General features: G+C 40.8%; 1 protein-coding gene across 1 annotated transcript in view; it reads left to right on the top strand.

The window, feature by feature from the left end:
- Positions 1–27,115, top strand: part of CASR (calcium sensing receptor) — a 161,941-nt gene that overhangs the window by 92,159 nt on the left and 42,667 nt on the right. Inside the window, exons 2-4 of the mRNA XM_033940337.1 lie at positions 1,945–2,403; positions 11,782–12,088; positions 13,442–14,323. Coding sequence (XP_033796228.1) covers positions 2,219–2,403; positions 11,782–12,088; positions 13,442–14,323 — 1,374 coding nt within the window. The 5' untranslated portion in view covers positions 1,945–2,218. The remainder of the gene's footprint in view (positions 1–1,944; positions 2,404–11,781; positions 12,089–13,441; positions 14,324–27,115) is intronic.

Below are 27,115 nucleotides of genomic sequence, written 5' to 3'. Positions count from 1 at the left end.
CCCCTTGCAATCCCCTTCAATCTGTCCCTCTGTTCCCTCTCCACCACCATAATCCAACATTTTTCCCTCTCATCTTTCTCTCCCAATGCATCTCCCTCTCTTCTCTCTATGCCAAATTTTCCTTTCTTCCTTTCCCCATGTGCACCATCTCTCACTCGCACACTCATGCCCAACAATTCTCCCTTTCTATTCCCTCCTCCCATGTCCCAAGTTAGTGCCCCCTTACAACCTTCCTTCTGTGTCGAGTTTGTGTCCCCTCTCCCTCCTTGCCTTCCAGCCTTTGTCCCAAAATTAAGTTGTATGCCAGGGATCTTTGCCTGCCTGCCTGCACCCACTGAAGCCGCTGCCATGGATCCCTCCCTGCCTGCCTACCCGCCCACACCCTCGCACCCCGAAGCCGACCCAGTTTCTAGTTGGAGGCGCACTTGCTCCCTCCTCCCCTAGCGAACTCTATACAGGGACGGCACAAGCAGTGATTCACACACTGCACATGGCTGGCCCACAAGCCTTCCCTCTGAGGAGGTTTTACGGGTCAGCTACATATGTGCAGCGTGTGAGTCATGTCCCTGCACAGGGTTCACTGGGGGCGGAGGGAGTGTGTGTGGCTCCATCAAGTAACTAACTGGATTGGTTTTGGGAGGGGGGATGCGGGCGGGCTGGCAGGGATCCCCAGCGGCAGTGGCTTTGGCTTCTACTGACGGGCAGGGAATATCCTCCACAGCGGCCAGGCTGTGTACCCCCAACAAGGGTACATGTACTGTGTGTTGAGAAACACTGTTCTACATCACTCGGGATTTTGTAGACTTCAATCGTAGCTCCCCTCAGTCATCTGCCGGTATCGAGCATGAACTGGCCAAGTTTAATGGGCAAATTGAGAGACACATAAATAGCAGGCTTACCTTTGGCCACTATACATTTAATCTGCCAGTGCTCAATATTGACTTAACCAATTAAGATAACTGCTTTTAAAAAAACCCTGAATATTCAAATGTCAGTTATCAGAAATAGTCCGGTATTGAGTATCTAGGGAGTTAGCTGGCCTGCCTCCTGCTGTTTGAATGCTGGCCTCCTAAAGTTTAGGATCCTAAATTTAGGCCTTCAGTTCATTTGCCTAGATTTAGGAATCTATATTTAGCTCTTAGTGCTGCAAATCAGTTCTAAACACAATAATCTTTTTCCATCCTAATTCCACACTTTTGGCCACTCACATTTATGCACCTATATTGAAGTAAGTAGTGGAATTAGGTCCTAAACAGCCAGATTTCATAAGGTCTGTTGTTAGGGCTTTAAATTTTCTAAGAGGCTGTTTTACTAAAGCTTAGCACGTGCTCACAGACACTAAGTACAAAATAGGATGGGCTTTTCAAAACCTGGCATTTGTCCAGGTTTTGGAAAGCACCATCGAACTCCTTCCACCTATGGAGGGCCTCTGAGCATGCGGGGATGATGTCACACACATCCGCGCATGCTCCAGGCCCTCCAGATGTGACCAGAGCTCATCGCAGAAGAGAAGAAGCTTGCTGGGGGTGGGGCTGGAAGTGGAACTGGGTGGGACCAGAGGTGGATTTGGGCGGGGCTGGGGCAGAATGGGTTATGTGTCTGGGGGTTTTCCTTTGTAAAATATGGTAATCCTAGTATAAGGACCCTTTAGTTTGTTAGTGCATGCTAAACTTTAATAAAAGTTTCTAGACCCAAAGTGACCAATAGTTTGGTGCTAATTGGAATAGGAGCTAACTTGCAAGGATTTCGTAGTGTCCTTGGTGCATAAAGCCTCAAAAGAAGCCTGTCCTGGACAGACTACAATGAACATTCTCCAGGTCAGTGACTGTACTATCCAACCAGATTCTACAATGTTCCAGATGAGAACCAGGAAAAATAGCACACATTCAAAAACAGCCTTTAAAAAAAAAAAAAAGCGTTAATTTTTCTATTTTTTTTTTTCAGTGACTCTGGAAGGATGGGTTCCATTTGACTTCTGGGTTCTGAAAAACCAAGGAGCAACAGATTCAGTTTACAATGGAGAAGGCAACACTGGAAGCTCATTCAGCACAAAAGCAACCTCTCTGTGGCTCTTCCCACTGTAGACATGTGACCGTAACAGTCAAGGCTCCAGTGTAGGGAAGGTGGGTTCCTATCAGGCCTGGAGAATCTACATCCTTTGCCCCAAGCCTTATTCTCCAGTGTGTGGCTTATAACGACCTGGTGAAGGGGAACAACGATGAATCTTTACAGCTGCTGCTTTGTACTCTTGGGGTTTACATGGGACGTCACTGCCTACGGACCAAATCAGAGAGAGCAGAAGACAGGGGACATCATTCTTGGGGGTCTTTTTCCCATTCACTTTGGTGTCGCTGCAAAAGAGGAAGATTTAAAATCCAGACCAGAATCTGTGGAGTGCATAAGGTAAACAGAAACCTGTGTAAATAACCACTGCTCTGTTTTCAGTGCAAACTAACTCTGATTGATTCTTCCTGTCATAACAGCAGAACATGAATGGAGCTAGTGGTTCCCAAATTTTATTAAAATATTCATTAAAAATGTATTTCCTAAAACAGGCCGTGTACTAAAGTCGGGCCTTACCAATCAGGAGCTGCATGTCAAAGCAGCTCCTGATTGGTGAGGTCCAACTTTAGTACAGGAAGAGGCGGTCGGAGCATACCGCGAGTGATTTCCTTCACTCACTGGCGCTCCAGCTGCTCTCTCCTGCCTCTCCAGCTGCCCTCTTCTGTCTCCCCTGCCTAAAAACCATATTTGCGGTTTTTCAACATTCGTGGGGGGTTCCTGGAATGGAACCCCTACGAATATCGGGGGAGTACTGTATATTGAAGAACTAAGGCCAGTACTGGGCACACTTGCATGGTCTGTGTCCTGTATATTGTCACTTAGTTGAGGATGCAGTGGGATGGTTTAGATGGGCTGGAGTGAGCTTTGATGGAGACGCCAGTAAATGGAAGTTATGCACAGTACAGGGCAGTGTTCTGGGTTTCTGACCCAGAAATATCTAAGAAAAAGAACAATTTAAATTAAATCATTAAATTATAGAGAGTGTATGTTTGGGCAGACTGGATGGACCATTTGGGGTTTTATCTGCCAATATTTACTATGTTACTATGTTAACTTTTGTCCGAAAGTAAAACTGGGTGGAAAGAGGATTTGGGGCTAGTTTCGGCAGTTAGTCTCTATATGTCTTCTTTTTTACTTTTCCACTTTTCCTTAGGAAGTATGAACTCAACCAGTTGTCTGGAATAATAAATTGCATCATCATTTGAATACCCAAATTAGAGGTGGGGTTTAGGAATTCCTTTATCACACCCATCTAACCCTATCCAGTAACGCTCTTAAATTCCTCCCATGCACCTGCCTCCAGACCGGTTTAAGAGCATTAGGCACTCTGAGTGAACCTTCGTCCTCATGTTACTCACCCCCAAGATTTTGATATACTAGTCAGTCGTGATCATCCCAGCACCAGCCATCCCACATATGTTTACCCACTCTCCTTGCATGTAATATGTGTTGATTTTTTGGAGTTGGTGCTGTTTTTTTGGCATATCTCAGAAATTGCCACCCTAGACGACCGCCTTGACTTGCCTAATTGGCTCAACTAGCCCTGTCTTCCCCTTACTAAGCTTAACAACAACTTTCCCAGAAAAGTCTAAAATGTCTTTCTTCCAAGCAAAATCTTGCTCATCTCCTGTACACCTGAAGAAGGCGCCTGGGCACCTTTCAAAAATGTGGTGCAAAAAATATTTTGCATGTCTCCAAAAAGAAGGAAATATTTGTAGTGATGGAACAAAATTAAATGCTGCACTTTCTAATTCAAATTCTTAACGATGTTCCTTTTATTTATTTCCATTTAGCTTACACTTTTCCAGTAGTAGCTCAAAGCAAGTTACATTCAGATATGCTATGTAATTCCCTATCCCTGGAGGGTTTACAATCTAAGGCAGTGTTTCTCAACCAGTATGTTGGGCACTAGTGTTTCACCGAGACCTGAGAGGTGTGTCAACATAATTTGACAGACACCAAGCTTGCTTTCCTTAACAGATATGTGTGTGGCAAGTTAGGGAGAGCTGAGAACCAGGAAGTCAGGTATTTGAAATCTCTATTACTACTCCCTTCTTCTGTTACCAGATGTCCAGGAAAACCCAGACTTGTCCTATTTTTAGAGGACTGTCCAGGTGCCTGGAAGGATAGGGTTACCAGATTTTCCCGAAGGAAAATCCGGACCCATGACCACGCCCCTAGGCCCACCCAGTTCTGCCTCGTTCCGTTTGTGTCATACCCCATTCTGCCCCCCAGATAGCATCCACGCATGCGCAGATGCCTCCCTCCCGATGCAATTTTGACAGGAAGCTTTTTTTCCATTTAACAACAAGTGTCATAAATTTTCATACAATTATCTTAACAATACACTTGATATTTTTATAATATATTTTATATATAACATTTCTTGTCTTATTTTTATTATGGTTTTATATATCATATAATTGTAATTATTTTTCTTATAAAGTTATACAATATATATATTGTAATGATTTTATCAATTATTATTTAAATATGAACCTTTTCCCCCTCCCTTTATTACGTTATTTTCATGTAAGAATATCATCTATTATAATATTTTATTTATAATGTATGATAAAGAGAATAATTCCCTCCCCTTAACCCCTCCCCCCCTCCTTCTTTATACTATTTTCTTATCATGGGAAAATGAAATTCAAATATTGCAATATTCTGTTAATGGTCCCCAAATCTTCTTGAACTTATTCATATATCAAAGTGCCGGGTTTTAAAAAGCCGTCCGGACCTCAAAAAGGAGGACATGTCCAGGGAAATCCGAACATCGGGTAACCCTATGGATATATCCCAGACCTGGCAGTTTAGGTTTTGGAAAGCCCCAAGCTCAGGGCCACATCTGGAGGGACTCCGAACATGTTCGGATGTAACGCGATGATGTCACACGTGTTTGTGACATCATGTTGCATCTGCACATGCTCGGAGGCCTTCCAGACATGGGCCAGACTCAGAGAAGAAGAGATGAGGTTTGTATGGGGCATGACTGGAGGCAGAATGGGGTGGGGCTGTGGGGGCAAAAGGGGTGAGGCCATGTGTTCTCTTTTCATAATGAAGAAATCTGGTAACTCTAGTTTCCAGCCCCAGCTGGAAATGTTGCAGGTCTCTAGTCCACCCTTCTCCTCCACTCTGGTAGTCATCACCATTGCACCTGTATTTCTCTTGCATCACTGTTAGCAACTTGAAATGATATACTGTCAAACCCTGGTTTGCGACCATAATTTGTTCCGGAAGCATGCTTGTAATCCAAAGCACTTGTATATCAAAGCAAATTTCCCCATAGGAAATAATGGAAACTCAAGACAATTCATTCCACAACCCAAAAACTTTAATACAAAATACTATACTTACTTGTATTACGAGACCTCGCTTGTTTAGAACTGTCACTACACTCCTGCAGCGTCAGAGAGAGAAGAACCATTGGCTCAGTTGTGATGATGTGACGGGTGTATACTGTATGTACTTGTATTGCAAAACTTTGTTCATTTAGAACCGTCACTAAGCTCTTGCAGTATCAGAGAGAGAAGTACCATCGGCTCAGTTGTATTGCAAGACATTGCTTCTATATCAAGTTAAAATTTAATAAAATGTTTTGCTTGTCTTGCAAAACACTTACATACCAAGTTACTCGCAATCCAAGGTTTTGCTGTATAGGGTTTATTTTTGTTGTTGTTGTTCAGCTGAAAATAGTAGTGTTCAGTGTGTCAGACATGAATTGCTGATATTTATATTGTTATCCAAGAGCACTGGCCTGAGTTTTAATTACTATTCTAAAAAAAATTAAACTAAACTAAAACTTAGTTTTATAGACAGAGTCATCAACCAAGAGGAGCTCAACTTGGTTTACAATAATGTAAAACATAATACATAAATTTGACAAGAAAAAGTAGATTGAAATAGTTAATTTCCAAAATTTTTAGCAAACAAAAAAGTTTTCAGAACTTTCCGGAATAAAGCAAAAGAATCTAAACTTCTTAATGTAAACGGTAAAGCATTCCAGAATTCGATTAATTTAAAAGCAAAAGAATAACTAAATCTCTTAAAAGCAAAAGAATAACTAAATCGCTTAAAGGTTCTGTTTTTACCACTGAGAGAGGAAAATGTAAGTTTTAATTTTTGAGAACTTCTGGCAAGATGAGATCTATGAACATTCCAGTCTTTAGGAATCAAAGTGGCAAAAATGCCAAATAGGATCTTAAATGCAATACAAATGCACTTAAATTGAATTCTGAGATACACTGGAAACCAATGTAATTCCTTGAGTAGAGGGGTTACATGATCAAATTTACTCTTACCGAAAATAAGTTTAGCTGCAGTGTTCTGTATTAATTGAAGTCTCTGCAGACGGACCTTTGAAAGACCCAAATACACTGAATTGCAGTAATCCAGCTTTGACAAAATGATTGATTGAACCAATACAGAGAAGTGTTGGTGAAAAAGTGCTCTCACTCTTCTCAGAGCACGGAGGCTGAAAAAACACTTTTTAATAATCGAATTTAGTTGGTCTTTAAATGTAAGTGAAGAATTGATAACAATACCTAGTATTAACGAGGAAAACTCAATTTTCAAAGATTCTCCTGAGTCTAAGATCACAGCAAAAGGGAGAGAATCTAACTTTGGGCCAAGCCATAAAAGCTCAGTCTTTGCAGCATTTAATTTCATCTGGACCATTGTCGCCCAGGACTGAATTTTAGTAATACAATGGTTAATATTGGGTATCAAATTATTGAGATGTGGATCAACCTCAAGTATTCAAATTGTAATATTTCAACGAACTCATGTAGATGTTAAATAAGATTGGAGACAATGGAGAGCCCTGGGGGACACCACAGAGGGCTGTCCACGATTTTGAATTGGAGCCTTTCATATTGACTGAATAAGAGCGAGAATATAGAAATTTGTCAAACCACTGATCTAAGGGGTCAATATCTTAAAGGATTTATTCAGGTAGCAGTCCTGCCAAGGCAGCTATTCAGTGGCACTCCCAGGATAGTGCAGCTGAATATCTTTAGAAACAACCTCAGTAGTATCAAGATAATGACGCTGGGGGTAGAAAAAGGGTGGAGACTTGAGTTATCTGAGAAGCAGCAATTTTCAGAAAACTTATCTGGTTAATTTCGCACAGCAAAAAAAAAAAAAAATCTGTCTGGATAAACTATCCGAGTAGTGGTTGAATAGCACTACTCTCTAGATAGTGCTGGCACCGCTCAGTCTAGATATTTAGTGCAGACACTGATTAGATGCTGACGCTGAATTTTGCCCATGGTGGCCAGTGTTTAAAAATGCCAATTGCTACAAGCTCCGTGAGGGGTAGGGTATAATTTTGCATCAGAGACAGTAGAAAATTAGATGGCTTGCCAAGGTCAAAAGGAAATGCCAGTGGGAATTGAAGCTTTGCTTCCCTGGCTCTCAGCCTGCTGCACTAACCACCAGACTACTTCTCTCAGTGCTTGAGAAAGGTACCACACGGGCAGTACTGGAAACCGAAACCCTCTATTTATCTACAGAGCATAGACAAGGGTCAAGGGCAGGATTCAGCTTCCCACACACACTGCCCTGCCAATGTGTATACAACTGCTCACTCCCCAAATGAAAACAACTAGCTCTGCAGCCCCTCGCGCAGGCCTCTGTTCTTTTTCTGCCGTATCTGTGCAGAAGCCTAGACAGGTTTTGATGTCAAGGGGAGCAGATCTTTTGTGAAATAAGCATCAGTATGAAACTGAAGGGCTAATCTGCATAAACTGTATGTTAGTCAAAATCTATTTGGAGTAGCAACTGCTCCCCCTAGCACCCCCACCTAGCTACGCCTCTGTATGTATGACGTCTGCAACATTTTCTCATGAACACAAAATGTGTCTCGTCTCAGAAATTAAATAATAATAATCATTTGTATTTCCAGACAGCCTTTCCAGTTTTAGATCAAGATAGTTTGCAACATTTTCAGATACAAGGAAAGTGTCTAAGTAGACAGGAAGACTGTTGACCTACTGAGGAAGGGAAAAGGCGGGGGTTGAGCCATTGATTCTGCTTAGCAATAGCACAAGCTCCAGCACAAGGCCTTGTTATAGAGTTCTACAGTCTACAGCTGGCCAACTCCCTGGCAGATAGGATGAGAAGAGACCCTACCTTCATTACCGCAAAATTCAACCTCTTAATATGTACTTACCGTATATACTCGAATATAAACTGAGATTTTTGGGATCCAAAATTGGCCCAAAAATGGGGGTCTTGATTTATATTCGGGCCAGCGCCTAATGATCCCCGCCCTCCTCCCAGACTTGTTGTAGGCCTCCGCCCAGGCTGCCAGACTCTGTACCCTGTTACCCCTCCCTGCCCTGTCCATTGTATCTCCTCTCTGCCGTTATTCTGCATGCCACCGCGCCTTCCGTATGACTCGCGTTCCTGGAATCCCTGGTGGTCCAGAGGTGTAGCGAGCAGGAGTGAGCTTTCCACACTGCTGAGCCAGTCGCTGCTGCGAGTTCTGGCAGTTCAGCTGTACTAAGCAGGAGTATGCTTCCTGCACTTCTGAGCAGCTTCCAGAATGGCTGCGGCGAGTCTTGTGAGAATTCACGGGAGACATTGAGGAAGCCGTTCAGCGTCGAGCAGCAGCATGGGAACTGCACTCCTGATCAGTACAGCTGAACCGCCAGAAATGGCTTCAGCAGTAGCAAAAGAGAGGGTAGCAGCTGCTGAAGTCAGGGGAAGACCTATTCCAACCCCCATGAGAAAAGGCCACATCAGTTGAAATTGAGCTAGCATGGAACAGGGATGGGCAGCCAGAACATTTTCATTTAGTTGTTTCACAGGAGAAAAGTCATGGAGGGTGCTCTCTTTTATAATAATAATAACAGTTTATATATCACAGGACCGTGAAGTTCTATGCGGTTTACAATAATTAAAAGATGCTACAGATTGAGTGGAATTAACAAAGTTAAGAGTTAGTGATTAACAATTCTAAAGATCAGTTGTTGTGGGCTAAGACTGTATAGGTCAATTACCTAAGTACTTTAAGAACAGATGTGTTTTTAAGTGTTTCCTGAATTCCCCATAAGTAGTAGGCATGAGCAGTTGTTCCAGATCTTTACTCCATAGTGCTGCCTGATGTGAGAAAAGATGTTGATGATGTCTTTTGAATTTACAACCTCTAACCGGTGGAGAAACAAAGTTCGGATGTGAGCTTCTCTTATGTCTGTTGGTTGTGAAAGAGAAAAGGTCTGTTATATATTTAGGGGCTAAACCGTATAGTACCTTAAAGCAAAAAACATCCAAACTTGAATTTCACACGTGCCTCCATCGGCTGCCAGTGTAGAAGTCGATAGGAAGGTGTTACATGATGGAACTTCTTCAAACCACAAAATAGCCTAACCGCTGCATTTTGTACCAGTTGCGATTGCGCTATTTGTAGAGAGAGTACACTCCTTTCCCAACAGTGTTTTCATGTGTAGTGGTTCACAATTCCAATCAACACACTATCGCGGAAAAAGTGCACACTTTTTACAAATAGTATGCACTCTTCCGAAAGGGTTACCATACGGCTCCAGAAGAAGGAAGACGGATTGAGACATCCAGGTTGTGCTTCTATTGCTTTCAATGGAAGTAAAACCCATATGTTTTATTTATTGTCCGCATATCCTACAATTCTATGTGGATTACAAATTATTCATGTATTCAAGCATTTTTCCTATCTGTCCTGGCAGGCTCACACTCTATCTAATGTACCTGGGGTGCTGGGAAATTAAGTGACTTGCCAAGGGTCACAAGGAGCAGTGCAGGATTTGAACCCACAACCCCAGGGTGCTGGGGCTGTAGCTCTAACCACTGCACCACACACTCTCATGTTTCCGTGAGTCCTACTTGCTTCCATTGCTTCCAATGGAAATAAAAGCCAGCAATATTTTAACTAGCCAGTCAGTTTGCACACACACACACACACTAGTTTACAGAAGGAGCTGTGACCTGTGATCCCTGACCTGTTTACAGACTTCTGCTTAGCTAGTTTTGTCCATCAGGATTAGGATTAATAAAAGGAAAAGTATCCACTAATGGCAAATACATTTTTTTAAAAAAATCTTTATTATCTATTTATTTGACCCCATATTGATTTCCAAAAGGCAAGTATCAATGGACAATAGAATAATAAATGATCTAATGTCCAGCTTCAAGATGACAGTGCCAGCATCTATTAGATTTATCCTATGACACCGTATTGTTTGGCATGTCAATGAGGGCTAAAAGTCAAATATCCTCTAATAATAATAAGTTTCTACTTATTATGACAGGGGTTGCCATACAATAGAGTACAAATAATTGGAAAATTTGGGATAGGCTGAATTATAGCTTTTGGTGGAACTCTTTGTGTCACATATTCAAAATGGAAAGGATAATTGCCATTTAGCAGGGAAATTTTAAGAAATTTCAGATTATTTGGGAGCTATTAACAAGATACTGTAAAGATTGAAATTAATGCATAGAATAAATATTAATTTTTTCCCTTTTGTTCATACACATCCAGGGTGGGGTGGGGGTGGGTGGGAATATTTTATGATTTCTTTTGCTTATGATTAATTGTTGGGGATAAGGGAGGGGGAATATTTGATGAGAGCTATAATTTGATGATATATTAAGTGATGTTAAAGTATAAAATGATTGTATTTTGTGTTACACTTATTGTGAGTTTTAAAAATGAATAAAGATTTATAAAAAAAATCTTTATTAAATTTTCAAACTACAATTATGCATGCAAATAATTCATGTACATATAATATTACAAGAAAAGCACAATAAACTTACAGATATTAATAAGCAATTATTTTCTCCTACCCTCCCACCTAGTAATCAAGAAAATAAATACCCACAAGAAACCACCTAAAAAAATCCCCGAATCAATTAAGAAAACATAAAAAAAACATAAGAAGTTGCCTCCGCTGAGTCAGACCAGAGGTCCATCCTGCCTAGCGGTCCGCTCCCACGGCGGCCCATCAGGCCTAATTGCCTGAACAGTGTCCCTGACTAATTTTGTAACTGCCTCTAATCCTCTAATCCTATCCCTATTTACCTACCTCTACTCCTATTCCAATGCAAATCCCTCCCCCCTCCCTCCCACCCTGGATGTGTATGTTTAAAGGTCAGTAAAATAAAGATAGTTATCATTCCTTACAAAATGTAGCCAATGGCTCCTAAACATCCAGAAATTTCTTGTAACTTCCTTCTGTATAGCTACCAAACATTCCATTTTAAAAGTATAACAAAAAGATTCCCACCAGAAAGTGTAATTTAACCTGTCCCAGTTCTTCCAATTCTTCAATATAAGTTGTATGGCAACCCCTGTCATTATAAAGAGAAGTTTGTTAGTCCTAGCAAATACATTGCTGGCACCATAAATCCCTCAGCCAAAAGAGCAGGTGGAAATCAATGGGTCCACAAAGATCAGAAGGTAGAACATTTACAAAATATACTAGAAGTTATTTCAGTACAGTAAATAGCTTTTCTGGGTTTATTTGTTTTTTCCAAGATATTTTATTGAAAATTTATGAAAAAGAAATACAATAGATACTTAACATATTCCAATAACATATTTGAATTGCAAGTATTGGATAAGCACAAATATTACAAAGTATTTAAGTACAGTGCACATGAGTTATATGATATGGTTAAGACATATTCTATCTTCACTCTTTCTTTCACGATGCCATTTCTGTTTTCATTTAGGTATAATTTCCGAGGCTTTCGCTGGTTGCAAGCTATGATCTTTGCCATAGAGGAGATAAACAACACCACCTCTCTCCTTCCTAATATAACCCTGGGATATAAGATATTTGACACCTGTAACACCGTTTCCAAGGCCCTGGAGGCCACCCTTAGTTTTGTGGCCCAGAACAAGATTGACTCCTTGAACCTAGATGACTTCTGCAACTGTTCAGAGAACATCCCATCTACCATCGCAGTGGTGGGAGCTACTGGCTCAGGGGTATCCACTGCAGTGGCTAACCTGCTAGGCCTGTTTTACATACCTCAGGTATTCTATATGTTTCCTCTGGCCTATATTAACAATTATTAGAAATAAATTATTAGTAACAATTATTAGAAATAAAATAGCAACTAGTTAGATAATTAACCCCCCCCCCCCTCCTTTACAAAGCTACGCTAGCATGTTTAGTGCCGGCCACTGCGGTAGCAGCTCCGATGCTCATAGAATTCCTATGAGCGTTTCAGCTGTTACCATCGCAGCTGGCGCTAAAAACGCTAAATAACACAAAGTTTTTTTCTGTTGACGTTGTTAAAGCGCAAGAGTATTGTGAAAAATTGCAAGAGGACCTTGCAAGACTGAGAGACTGGGGACGTCAAAATTGCAAATGACATTCAATGTACAAGTGCAAAGTGATGCATGTGGGAAAATGGAACCCAAACTATAGATATGCGATTCAGGGTTACATGTTAGTTGTCAACCGCCCAGAAAAAGGATCTAGATATCATTGTTGAGGATCTATTGAAACCCTCAGCTCAGTGTGTAACGGCAGCTAAGAAAACAAATAGAATGTTAAGAAATATCAGTAAAGGAATGGAAAACAAATATGAGAATGTTATATTGTCCCTGTATCGCTCCATGGTGCAACCACACCTCAAATACTGTGTGTAATTCTGGTCGCTGCATTTCAGGAAAGATATAGCAGAATTAGAAAAGGTACAGAGAAGGGCGACAAAAATAAGAAAAGGGATAGGATGACTTCCCAGTGTGGAAACTCTAAAACTGCTAGGGCTTTCAGCCTGGAGAAGAGACGGCTCAGGAGAGATATGATAGAGGTCTATAAAATACTGAGTGAGGTGAAATGGGTAGATATGAATCACTTGTTTGCTCTTTCCAAAAATACTGGGACTAGAGGGCATGCAATGAAGCTACTAAGTAGTAGATTCAAAACAAACTGGAGAAAATATTTTTTCACTCAATGTGTTATTAAACTCTGGAATTTGTTGCCAGAGAATGTTGTAAAAGCAGTTAGCTTAGCAGGGTTTAAAAATGTTTGGATAACTTCCTAAAATAAAAATCCATATGCCATTATTAAGAAGAATGCGGGGAAATCCATTGCTTATTTCTAGGATAAGCAGCATAAGATCTGTTTTACTCTTTGAGATCTTCCAGGTACTTGTGACCTGGGTTGGCCACTGTTGGAAATAGGATTCTGGGCTTAATTGATTCGGTCTTCCCAATATGGCAACTCTTATGTTCTTTCAAGTTAAGTGACTTAAAAAGTAAAAACAAAAACCTAGTTTGCTCTTAGCTCAATTTCTTAGATATATGGCTTTGTCACTTCAATCTTGAATTGTGTCATTTTACCCATTTCTTAATGGGCTTTTTTTCTATCTATTCTAGGTCAGTTATGCTTCATCAAGTCGACTTCTGAGCAACAAAAACCAGTATAAGTCTTTCCTTCGCACCATCCCAAATGATGAACACCAGGCTACTGCAATGGCAGACATCATTGAATATTTCCGTTGGAACTGGGTAGGGACAATAGCAGCAGATGATGACTATGGTCGGCCAGGGATTGAAAAATTCCGAGAGGAAGCGGAAGAGCGGGATATTTGCATTGACTTCAGTGAACTTATCTCCCAATACTCTGAGGAGGAGGATATTCAAAATGTGGTAGAGGTCATTCAGAATTCTACAGCTAAAGTGATTGTTGTCTTTTCCAGTGGTCCAGACCTTGAGCCTTTAATCAAGGAAATAGTCCAGCGAAACATTACTGGGCGAATTTGGTTAGCCAGTGAGGCATGGGCCAGCTCTTCTTTGATAGCCATGCCAGAGTTCTTCCATGTGATTGGCGGCACAATTGGATTTGCTCTGAAGGGAGGACAAATCCCAGGATTTCGTGAATTTCTTCAGAAGGTGCAGCCTACACTGTCACGTAGCAATGGCCTTGTGAATGAATTTTGGGAGGAGACTTTTAACTGCCAAATTGTGGGAAATTCCAAGAGTCCTCAAGTTTCCCCTGCCTTTCATAAGAACCATGATGAAGCCACCAAAGCTAGGAATACTACAATAGCTTTCCGCCCTCCATGTACAGGCCAAGAGAATATTACTAGTGTGGAGACTCCATATTTGGACTTCACTCATTTGCGGATATCTTACAATGTGTACTTGGCGGTGTATTCCATTGCCCATGCCCTGCAGGATATACATACCTGTACTCCTGGAAAAGGGCTCTTCACCAACGGGTCATGTGCAGACATCAAGAAAGTTGAAGCTTGGCAGGTAAGTTGTCAATGCACAGAGGATCATGCTTCATTGTGGCCTGAGTTATGTATAACTTTTTTCAGTTTTATCATTAATTACCTCAGAACCAACCCTTTGATAAATTAAAGTACCATATCAATGTTTCATATTGGTAAATTATTTTTCAGGTATACAAAGCCATGGATTAATGTCTCTAGAACCTAAAATGTTCATTTGCTTTTTCTGAGTGTAAAGATCATAACCATTCCTTGGTGTTTAATATTTTAGCTCAAGCTCACCATTGAGAGATCAACTCATTCTCTTTTTTTGATCTACTAAGGTTTTCACAAAGAGCAACTGTCTTAAAAAAATATTTGGGATGATCATGAAAATAATTGGTATAGTTAAAGCAGGTTAGTACATAGCAGGTTAGGTCCCATCCTCAATGTTTTAGAAAGCCCCCCACACCATCCATTAACCAACTGACAGTTTGGGCTCCTTTTACAAAGGCGCGCTAGGGCAGCTAAAATGCCGCATGCGCTAGCTTCTACCGTCTCCTTTTGAGCAGGTGGTAGATTTTTGGCTAGCGCGTGCTATAGCATGCACTAATCCGGTGCGTGCAGTAAAACCCTTAGCGCACCTTTGTAAAAGGAGCCTTTAATTTGATTTCATTTCAGTATTTCTTTACCATCCTATTTCATAAAGTATTAGTTAAACCAGAGAGATATTATTATTATTACAATTCTTGATATATGCATACTGTAGGGGTGATTCCTTCCTCACACCTGGAGGTTAGTCTCACTGACGTCATAAAGCATGAACCATTGTCTGCAAATAATCTTTCTAGCATGAACCATGCAAGAAGAGAAAAAAAAAGCAATCATCTTTACTGCCTGTCAGATGCATTCTGGGTATGTTCACCAGAACTGTGTGTTTCTCTAGTCAAGGACATCTGACTATGCCTACATGTTCAGCCTGTGTGAAGCTATAGGAGTCATCTGCTTTTATGCTGTTCTTATCTATGAAGGCACCTCTTCCCAAGGCCTGTATGAGACATTAAACAGAAAGGCTATTCATCCAAGTTCTGTTACTGGATTGGTTCTGAGAGGTCATCTGATGGGAACAAAGAAGAAGGTGCCTAATTTATTCTATGCTGAGGTGTAAGGAAGCTTGCATCTTAACATTGAATTCTCTGCATCTTCTATAATAATTAAGACCTGAGAAGTTACCTCTGGTGATTAGCTCTCTTACAGGGAGAGAAGGAACAGGACTTTTATCCAGACCTGGTGTTCATATCACTTAAGGAACTATTGCTGACAGACATTTACAGCTCACTTCAGTAAATAACAGAAGAAATCCTGACCGGAAGAAATTCTACATCGTGCCACGCCAAGAAAGGACTGATTCTATCTCCCTGGGGCTTGACCTGCAGAATGGTGAGCTAGGAATCATATTTCCTTATCAGCTGGGCTAGGTAAATCTCTAATTGATGATAGGAAAGGAGTTGTTAATTACTCTGGGTGATAAACTGTAATAGACTGCTGCTAATCAGGAATTATTATTATAAGGAATTATTTAGTGTGTATGAATTAGTTCTATTTACTCATTTATTTAGCAAGTATTGTGTGATATTATGTACTGAGTTTCATGTATATCTTTGGACATTAATTAGTTATTATGTGTGAACAATAATTAGTTATTATTTACTGCTGGCTTATGAATTATATTTTTATATCTATAATAAAACTTTTTCATAAAGCCCTGGTTTCTATTTTTGTATAAGTTGGCAGAGTATAGAACCCTGGGATAAGGTGTTTATGGTTTCCCTAGCAACTAAGAGACACGTGACTTGTTTAAGTTACTAAGTAGTGTAACCAGGTGATGCCAGGTGTCATCGCCCTAGGCGCCAACCTCCTGCGCTATGCCACTGGTGGTATTGCCCAATAGCAGCTGGTTTCAATTGATCTGGAAGCCCACAGACATATAAAAGAATGTCGCTTGCTGGAGACTGGCTCATCTGGTAAAGTGCTGCAATACCATCTCTCTGGATCTCTTTAAGTGTTGCATTTGAACATCTCCTCCCTTAGAACCTTTTTCAACCCACAGAATTAGTTTCTAAGAGCCGTTTCCATTAACTCCTGGGGAAATGATGTAGTTACTGTTTTTAAAATGATGATACAAGGTAGGCATCAAGATACATCAGCTTTGTTTGTGAAGCATTTTTCTGCATTGATAGAACTGAATAATTTAGGAAGCTTATATGCAACCTGTATTTGTGTTTGGCTAGGAAACCAGACTTACTGACCCTACACTTAAAATGAATGTGCTGAGTCTGGGAGGAGACAGAATGACAGATTAGCACCTTATCCAAACTACAGGCCCACAGACCCCAGACTGCTCCTTTCATTTGCTTGTGTTATCAAGTTATATATGTTCTTAATCTTACCCACTGTGAACTGCACAACACTGCAGACTTGGAAAAGTAGTTAAATCAGTGTCTCTCAAACTGTGTGCTACAGCACAGTAGTGTGTCCTGAAGAGATCCAGGATGTGCCACAAGAAATTCCAGAATTTCACTTTATTTTTAAAAATTCCCTTCATAAGTGTACACTAGATGACATGTACTCCACGTATGCAAGAGTCTGTCAATGTTATCAGTGTCTTACACTGTATGTGTAAGAATACAACCGCACAGATTAATCCTTGAAAACTAATGGCAAGTCATTTTGAGCAACAAAGCAATCAAGGCTTTGTTTCCGTTTGGATCTTCTTATCGTTGTGAATTTTCAGCTCTGACAGAAATTATTATTATTATTTTTTTTTTTTAATTCTTTATTCATTTTCAAATTTACAATAAGTGTAACAATATATCCAAACAAATTAACAATAAATATAACACTTAATAATCATCAATGGTGCAAATAATAAGCTCTTATCTCCCACCCTTTCTTATCATATAATCAATACCTTATACAATATGTAACAATAAATTTACCCTCCCCTCCCCCCTCACAATCAAACTTGTAAATTTAAGGGAAAAAATAAAAAATAAAATGTCATCTAATCGGTACAATACTTTGTAAATGGCTACCACACAACCTGAAATTTCCTGAAAAAACCCCGCTGTATTGCAATAAATCTTTCCATTTTATAAATATGACATAAGGAATTCCACCAGAAATTATAATTTAATCTACTCCAATTTTTCCAATTATACGTAATTTGTTGAATGGCAACCCCAGTCATTATTAGTAATAATTTGTTATTATTTGTAGAAATCTGACTTTTTGCTCTCATTGCCATACCAAATAGCACAGTATCATATGATAATGCCACTGGGTTGTCTAATAAACAATTAATTTGGTCCCAAATTGATTTCCAGAAATTCATAATAAATGGACAATAGAATAATAAATGATCTAAAGTACCTGCTTCGAGATGACAGTGCCAACATTTATTAGACTTAGAGCTATCCAATTTTTGTAATCGAACAGGGGTCCATAATGCTCTATGTAACAGAAAAAACCAAGTTTGTCTAATAAGAGAACGACTGCAAATGGTGGATGATAAAATGTGTGTTTGCTTGTCGACTATCGAGCCCCGTTTTGAGTTAATTTGCACTTAAAAACAAGCACATCCATCATATTGATTGGCAATTCTATTCTATCTACTTTAGTTTTACCATTGTTACAATTACTCATACATTGCTTAAATTAATTTAATTCATTTCCTATCCTGTTGTCCCCAAAGAGCTCAGAACGGGTTACAGGTTAAACATACATAATTTCAGTAAAAGATTACAATATAAGTTTTTATCTTAACTTGGCACATACTAGGGGGTCTGATATTAATATACATAATATAGATCTTACCAGTTACTATTTACCATAGTTATACTTACAGTGCAAGTTTTATCCTAATATGATACATACGGATAGTTTATAAGATAGATTTGCCATAGTTCCCCTGCACAGTCCCACTCTGCCTCTGATCTGTCTCTAAGCCAGCATTGCTTCTATGGTCACATTGTCTTCTCAGTTTGCTGCTGTTCAGCGCTGCTTGATCCTGATCTGGGTGATGCTTCAGATGCTGACCAGCTCACTGGCCCTTCATTCTTCAGTGCAGCACTTCCAGGCACGGGAGATCAGGGACTGTATTCTGGCTATTCAGAGAACTATAAATAAATAACTCTCAAATTTAATTTTATGTTGGTTTTACAATTTTATAATTTCAATTATAATGTGCTGCGAAAAAAATTTGCTCAATTTAGTGTACCAGAACTAAAAAAAAGTTTGAGAGACACTGATTTAAATAAATAACTGCAATTTCCTCATAACTGGCTGTCTCCCACACATACAGACTCTTGGAAATAGCCTACATGTCTCATCACAGCTCATGTGCCTTTATAATAGCAGCCACTATACCAGGGGTGGGCAAACTTTTTGACTCGTGGGCCACAAGTCAAAAAGTTTGCCCACCCCTGGTATAGGGGCTGCTATCATAAAGGCACGTGAGCTGTGATGAGACATGCAGGCTATTTCCAAGAGTCTGTTACTGTGTCTCTCCCTTCTATCTCTCCCTCCACCCCCCCCCCTGTCCCAGTTCCTGCAAGCTCTGTCCTCATCTGCACAAGCCTCGAACACTTTAAAATCATAAGTATTGGAGGCTTGTGTGGTTAAGGCAGAGCTTGTAGGAATGGGACAGGGACAGGGACAGAACTTGCGGGGATGGGATGGGGATATTGAGATCCTGCAGGGTCAGGAGCAAATTTGTCCCTGTGCCATTCTCTATGCAGATATTTAATCTTTGATTTGGATGTGCAGTGCTCTTGGTTTTCTCTTGGGGAAAGCATGTTTGGATGGCAGATGAGTGAGTGTTTTCTTAGTGTTTGGATGGCCAGCTCTTTACTATGATTTTATGGAGTACCTTTCCTTACTTATTGATTTTAGTTTTGTAAACCACTTAGGTCAGACTATGGTGCAGTATTTCAATTTTTTTTTTTTTTTTTAATAAACATAAATATCCAGTGGCTAAGCTATACATTTTAAAATCATATATATATATATATATATATATATATATATTCCTCAATGGTATCCATAGAATTCAATGCGGTTTACAAAGTTAAATAATAACAAAGGAAGGGGACCGTAATGGTCTAATCAATAAGATATTTTGAAAAAAGGTGGGTTTTCATTTGTCTTCTGAAATGTATATAGGAATAAGATGAGGCTAACAAATATCGAAAGTTCTTGTCATAGGAAGCTGCCTGGAATGAAAGAGTATGATTATGTTATTTCATGCTTTTACAACCCTTAACAGGAGGAAATACAAATAGGACATGAGATCTTCTATTATTCCTTTGAGAAGCTAATGAAAATCATTCAACTTGACAAAGTGGAGCATGATCAAAAGCGACCTTATAATGGATGCAGCCCAATGGGGCTGAACATTCACACAAAACTTGAAATGTTAAACATATTTCCCCAGATTCTGTATATATAGGCCACCCAAAATTGGGCACGCAATTTTGGGCGCAGATCATAAATCTATATGAAAATTAACTAGTTAATTAGTGCTAACAATCAACAATTGTTGTTAATTAGCATATAATTGGCAATAATTAGGAGTTATGCATGGATCTGCCCTATGCCCTATTCTATAACATGTGTTCCTATACTTGCCACTTGCCGCTCCAAAAGGGGTTTGGCCATAGAAGGGGAATGGGTGGGTCAGGGGTGTCCCCAAAATTTAGATATGGTGTTATAGAATGCATTTGCATTGGATACAAGCACTTACACCAGCCTTTGGCAAGCATACATGCTCATGCCCATACTTAGGGCCGAAACGCACACTAAGCTAGCATTTTATAAAGGGCGCTCTGCACTGAACACTCTTTACAGAGTAGTAACTTTGGGCAAGTCAGCTTGGAGCCTTACTTCAGGCCAAACAAAAGAGTCATGAGGCAGAGATGTCAACATCCAGGATGTTGTTCAATTTGTCAATCTTTCTTTATTGAGTCATTAGTCAATCTGGACTCTGGACTCAAAATGGCCAATGTTTCAGCAACAAGCACCTTTTTCAAGAGTCTACAAATACCATGTCAAATAAACATATAAATATAACATCATACATGATCAAATTCATCAAAAAAACTATGTTAAAACCACAACTTATAAAATAAGAACATAAGAATTGCCATACTGGGACAGACCGAAGGTCCATCAAGCCCAGTATCCTGTTTTCAACAATGGCTCAAAAGCACAAAATATAAAACTGATTTATTTTCATGTTTTACTTCAGGTGCCATTTACTGAATTATTCCCTTTCGAGATAATTCTGTAAATAAGGAGCTAAGATTTATGTACCGAATATGCATGTTAATGATTGGAATACTGGAAAATATAGTATGGGGCTCATAATCGAAATGAAAATATTTGTATGTCTAAAAACCCACTTAAATCAGCACTTGGATGATCAAAAAGGCAGGTGCCGATAATCGGTTCAAGTGCCGATAATCGAAACGGGTTTTAGACGTATCTAAAAGCAGGTTAGGCCTTTTCACTGCCACTGTGCACCCAGAGTGAAAAGGAGTATTTTTCGAAGAGTGGTTAGGGCGAGAGGTGGGCGGGATGTGGGCTGACCTAGACTTAGACATCCTGCAGCAATAATCGAAAGTTTAACGAGATTGCCTAGACAGAACTTATACATTGTGACTTAGGCAATCTAAAAACAGGTCTAAGTGCCCAGAAGGCATTCCAAGTGACCAGATAACCACTGCAGGGACAAAGTACAAACCCACACACACTCCCCAGTGATCACTGCCCCCCCCCCTCACCCCACTGCCAGAACATCAGCACCTGGCATAGGAAAGCCTAGTAGAGCTGCACAGAGGTGGTTTAAATAGTCTGGGGGGTAGGTTAGTGAACCATAGAGAGGAGGACCCTGGCCCATAAGCCACTCTAACCACTGCATTCATGGTAGAAAATGTGAGTCCACCCAAAAAAACCCAAACCCTACTGTACTGCCATATAGATGGCACCTGCAGCCAAGGGCTATTAAGGTGGTAGACAAGTGGGTATATTAGGTTTTGGGGGTGTTTTGGGAGGCTCACAATGACCTATTTGGGAGTTGTGGTGAGATGTTTATGTGGCACCTTTTTTGTGAAGTTCACAGCAGTGCCCTGTAAGGTGCCCACTATTCTGTTGGCATGTCTAGGTGGCCAGTCCATCACTTTGCTGACCCCTTCCATGTCCAAGAGGTCTGGTTCTAGGCGTTTTGGACTTGGATGATTTTTTGGATGAAAATGCAGCATAAAGATAGACAACTTAGCAGTCTGGATGATCAAACGGCTGGATGTAGAAGTAGACAATTTGCGCAAAAAAAAATATTTTGGACGTATTTTTCGAGAATGAACTTTAAACACTGCCGACATTGAACGACTAGTGCCTTAGGCCCATAACAGGCTTAGATGGTTTTTTTATTATTATGCCCCTCCATAAATGCCTATAAATGCCAAAAATTCACTTATGCACTGTTCTGTAAATACATACATATCTTACATAACACGCTTTTTAATAAGTGGGTGTACACATGAGTAAAGTCTGGGTAGAGCATTGGTGGGCCTCACACTTGCGTGTGTAACTTATAATATTTCATAAGTTCTGCATGTATCTCTGGTATTTAGGCACAAGTATTTACACCTGCTCTATGACTGGCATAAGTGCTTGCACATAATCACATATGTACATATACACTGTGTCAAAATATACCATCATTTTGATTTCAAAGGTCTTACGTTCACTGCATAGTATCCCTGGGCACCATTTTGTTGGGGGTGCTGGCACCTCTCTACCCCCCAAGCCATGCTCGCGCCCTCCATTCCTCCCACCTCGTACCTCTTTAAATCTTCGCCAGCATGAGCAACTCTCCGGCCTGCTGATCACACTTGCCTGGCTCCCCTCTGAAATCACTTCCAGGTCGCAGGGCCGGGAAGTGACATTAGAGAGAAAACCAACTCCAGCACCAACAGCAGGTTGGAGAAGCTGCTCGCACTGGCAAAGATTTAAAGAGGTACAGGAGGATGGGAAGGCACAAGTGCCAAGGGTTACTAGACAACTAGATGCCGGAGATTCACTGAATGTAGTATATTTAGACTTCAGTAAAGCTTTTGATAGCGTCCCACACCGAAGGTTATTGAACAAGCTGAAATCGATAGGATTAGGGGACACTCTAACTACATGGGTTGAGGATTGGCTGAGTGGTAGACTTCAGAGGGTGGTGGTAAACAGTACCCCATCCAAAACATCAGGCGTGATCAGTGGAGTGCCGCAGGGCTCGGTCTTGGGCCCGATTCTATTCAACTTATTCATACGAGATATGACCCAAGGACTTAGAGGAAGGGTATCACTGTTCGCCGACGACACCAAACTTTGCAACATAGTAGGTAAAAGCATTTTGCCTGATAATATGATGCAGGATCTACTGCTGCTGGAACGGTGGTCAGCAACATGGCAGCTAGGCTTCAATGCTAAAAAGTGTAAGGTAATGCACCTGGGTAAGAGAAACCCGCACAGAACTTACATACTAAATGGTGAGACCTTGGCCAGGACCACGACGGAATGTGATCTAGGGGTGATCATTAGTGATGACATGAAGGCTGCAAATCAAGTGGAGAAGGCTTCCTCCAGGGCAAGGCAAATGATGGGTTGTATCCGTAGAGGTTTTGTCAGCAGGAGACCTGAAGTCATGATGCCGCTATACAGGTCCATGGTGAGGCCTCATTTGGAATATTGTGTTCAATTCTGGAGACCAAACTACCGGAAGGATGTGCTGAGAATCGAGTCGGTTCAACGAATGGCCACTAGGATGGTCTTGGGGCTCAAGGATCTCACGTATGAAGAAAGACTGAATAAACTGCGGCTGTACTCACTTGAGGAACGAAGAGAGAGGGGAGACATGATTGAAACATTTAAGTACATCATAGGCCGTATCGAGTCGGAAAAAGATATCTTCTACCTCATGGGACCCTCGACCACCAGGGGGCATCCGCTGAAACTCTTGGAAGGGAAGTTCCATAGCGACTCCAGAAAGTACTTCTTCACTGAAAGAGTAGTGGATCATTGGAACAAACTCCCACTGCAGGTAATTGAGGCCAACAGCGTGTCAGATTTTAAGAAAAAATGGGATACTCACATAGGATCCCTAAGGGAGTGAAATCAGAGGGCGGGTATTTGGAATGGGCAGACTTGGTGGGCTGTAGCCCTTTTCTGCCGTCTTTTTCTATGTTTCTATGTTTCTAAGTGTGGCATGGGGTGCATGGAAGGAGCGAGGGACATGGAGGGAATGGGGGGGATGGAGAGGAGGACGCGGGGGGCACCACTACCTCTGGCACCTCCTACCCCCGCTATGCCACTGCTTACATTCCTGGATTGTCTGATAATTTCCTTTTAGTAGTCTCACCATGAAATTACTGATGCTGTGTTGTGGTTTTGTGAAGTGCTGTCCACAGAGGCGATATCATGGTTGGCATTGTGATGTTTAATATACTGTATGTCTGTGTACTTGTCTTTAGCATCTGGCTTGTCTCTCCAATATAGCATCCTTCTTCACATTTTTTTTGCATTGAATAATACATTCCACATATGAAGTAGGCACCGACTTTCCTTTAAAGAATAGGCCTCACCTAGGCACCATAGTTGTATGGGGTATATAAATTTTTTAATAAATAAATAAGCATCTCTTTATAGAGCTGTCTTCTTCAAGTTATAAATGTGGGAGTAATTTTATAAAAGATTTTCTATATATAAAGCCTGTTTTACATGCTGAAAAATGCCTTTTATAAAATTGCATGGTAGTAAAAGTCTGAATCGTGCTTTCTGTAACACACATTTGAGGTTATCGATTAGACCTATTAGATTTTTGCCGAAGTCATCACTCACTCTGAACTCTTCCGTAGTGGTGTTTAATTGCATTGTTCCATGGACAGATCATTATCTCTTAATGACTAACATTGTAGTTCCTAAGGGAGCAGTTGTAATGAGTAGAACTAATTATGTAGGATGTGACTAAGGTAATTGATTTAAAAAAACCTTTTAGAATGGGATTGGTCTTATACAAATGAGGTGACAGAAGGATCAAATCTGGAAACACTAATCTATTATTGGGAGACTTTCTTGGCTACATTTACCAAAAATTGCATGAATAGGAATGGTGGAGGTAATTCTGACAAGGTACAGAGGGTGCCTCGGTTCACTAATGACTTACAGGTTGAAAAAAGATTATAGGTGTGAGGAGACATCTGAAAAGAGTGAGAACTATATGTAGGCATTAACATAGGGCTCCTTTTACTAAGCTGCACTAGCGGTTTTAGCACATGCTGCAATGCCTTGCGTGCTAGATGCTAACGCCTCCATTGAGCTGGCGTTAGTTCTTCCGCGTAGCGCAGGGGTTAGCGCGTGCTAAAAACGCTACCGCAGCTTAATAAAAGGAGCCCATAGTGTAAGAATAAGGTCAGTGCTGCCAGGAAGACTGATTATGCTGTATGCTACCCTGGATGGATTTCCTCAAAAAGGCAGTAAATAAATCCTAATAATTATGGGGCCTTTTAATTTATTTATTGGGATTTATTAACTGCCTTTTCATGAAGAGATTCACTCAAAGAGTTTACAATAATATGTTGTTGAATAATAATCAGGTACTCTTAAGTATTTCCCTGTCCCAGAAGGCTCATAATCTAACTGGGGCAATGGAGGGTTAAGTGACTTACCCAGAGTCACAAGGAGCAGGCTGGGATCAAAATCACAACCTCGTTGTGCTGAGGCAGCAGCTCTAACCACTAAGCCACTCCTTCAAATTATCTAGTTTTTTTAAATTAAATGGTCACACACTAATCTTGCTTACGGGTGCATGAGCCCTTACTGCCACCTATTATGTAGGTAGTAACATACATAGTAACATAGTAGATGACGGCAGATAAAGACCCGAATGGTCCATCCAGTCTGCCCAACCTGATTCAATTTAAATTTTTTTATTTTATTTTATTTTTTTTCTTCTTAGCTATTTCTGGGCAAGAATCCAAAGCTTTACCCGGTACTATGCTTGGGTTCCAACTGCCGAAATCTCTGTTAAGACTTACTCCAGCCCATCTACACCCTCCCAGCCATTGAAGCCCTCCCCTGCCCATCCTCCACCAAACGGCCATACACAGACACAGACCGTACAAGTCTGCCGTACAAGTAAGGTCATATAGGCTAAGCATGCGCTAATTGGTTAATTTTGTGGCAATGTAGCTGTGCCCATTCTCCATCTCCAGACATGCCCTCTGCACCAAAAAATACAGTTTATGTTTTAGTGTTTGGGTAGTGCATGCAAATCCCCAAATTACTAAGGAACGCCTCAGTGCACTATGCAGTATGCCTTTTTTTTTTTTTTTTGCTGCAGTAACAAGTGCATTTTAAGAGATGGTGCACCTGTCATATAAAGGTGTCTTGAAGGCATAGTTTTGATATAGCAAGGACAGAGTTGCGATGCATAGGCCTATTTGATGCAAGTGTAAAAGTATGTGTTGCATTTGTGTATTACTGCCTCTGGATCTGGGTGCCTATTTTATAAAGACAGACGTCTTTGTTGCCTATATAAAAAAGGCACCTTTTTGGATTCCTTATGTACTCGTAAGAATTAGGGATGCCAGATTTTCCAGTCAGAAAATCCTGACCCCTAGACCCAACCCCCAGGCCTGCCCAATTCTACCCACCCCCACCCTGTAGCGCCCTAATACCCACCCCCCAGTCTCGCCCTAAACCCGTACCCTGCTGCCTGCTCTTGACGGGCAGGAAGTCTGCGCATGTGCAGATGCCCGCCATGACATCACACGCATGTGCGTGTGACATCATCGTGTGGCATCTGCACATGCACAGACTTCCTCCCTGTCCGACGCAATTAGAGGAGGCTTTTCAAAACCCAGACAAAATGCCGGGATTTGAAAAACCGTCCGGACCCCCGGACATATCCTCAAAAGGAAAAAATGTGTGGGGAAATCCGGACGTCTGGTAACCCTATTAAGAATCTTTTTAAAAAGAGGTGCATTTCTATAACAGAGGGCCTCCAATTAGTACCCCGATAACACACTGAGAGGGGGGAGCAAATTCTAGAAAGACACCTTGCACTCAGGTGTCATTACTATTACATACTGTGAGTATTTGTAACCAAGGCTGAACTTACCGATCTTGAAATAGCGATCGATGCTCATAGAGAATCGCATGCAAATGAGGTGCATGGAAATCCTGCAAGTAGGGAAAGTGCCTCTAGCATGTGCAGAACAGTTTCACAGAAAGTATCAATGTTTGCACATGTCCACAGTTCCTTGGTCTGTCTCAGTATGGCAATTCTTGTGTTCTTACCTGAGAACCATCAAATTCATTCCCCCCTTCCCCCCCCTCCATGGTGGCTGCATGCATGAACAAGATGTAAAAGTCATCCATGTCCTATAAAGAGACCTTAGACCTGTTTATCATTACATCTTTAAGCTGGGGTCACTTTGGATTCTAATGAGCTGAAGGAGAGATATCATATATCTTCTCCTGCGGAGCCACGGCACTGCTAACCATTGTGTGTCAAAATGATAATAAACTCCACCAGTCCACCTGTATTTAAACTTCATTGGAAAGCATCTTCAAGGTTGTGAGCATTTCCAAATGTATTTTCTTTTGTCTATTGAGAAATGGATTGTCCTTCAATCATGCAGCTCTTCTCCACCCCCACCCCCACCATACATGTTCTCTTTTTTGTTCTGAACCTGGATAGAGAGCCAGGCTAGCAGAAAAACACCTA

Source organism: Geotrypetes seraphini, chromosome 4 (assembly GCF_902459505.1).
Source record: "Geotrypetes seraphini chromosome 4, aGeoSer1.1, whole genome shotgun sequence".
Lineage (NCBI taxonomy): Eukaryota > Metazoa > Chordata > Amphibia > Gymnophiona > Dermophiidae > Geotrypetes > Geotrypetes seraphini.
Note: the sequence above shows the minus strand (reverse complement) of the source record. Positions and strands in the feature narration are given on the sequence as shown.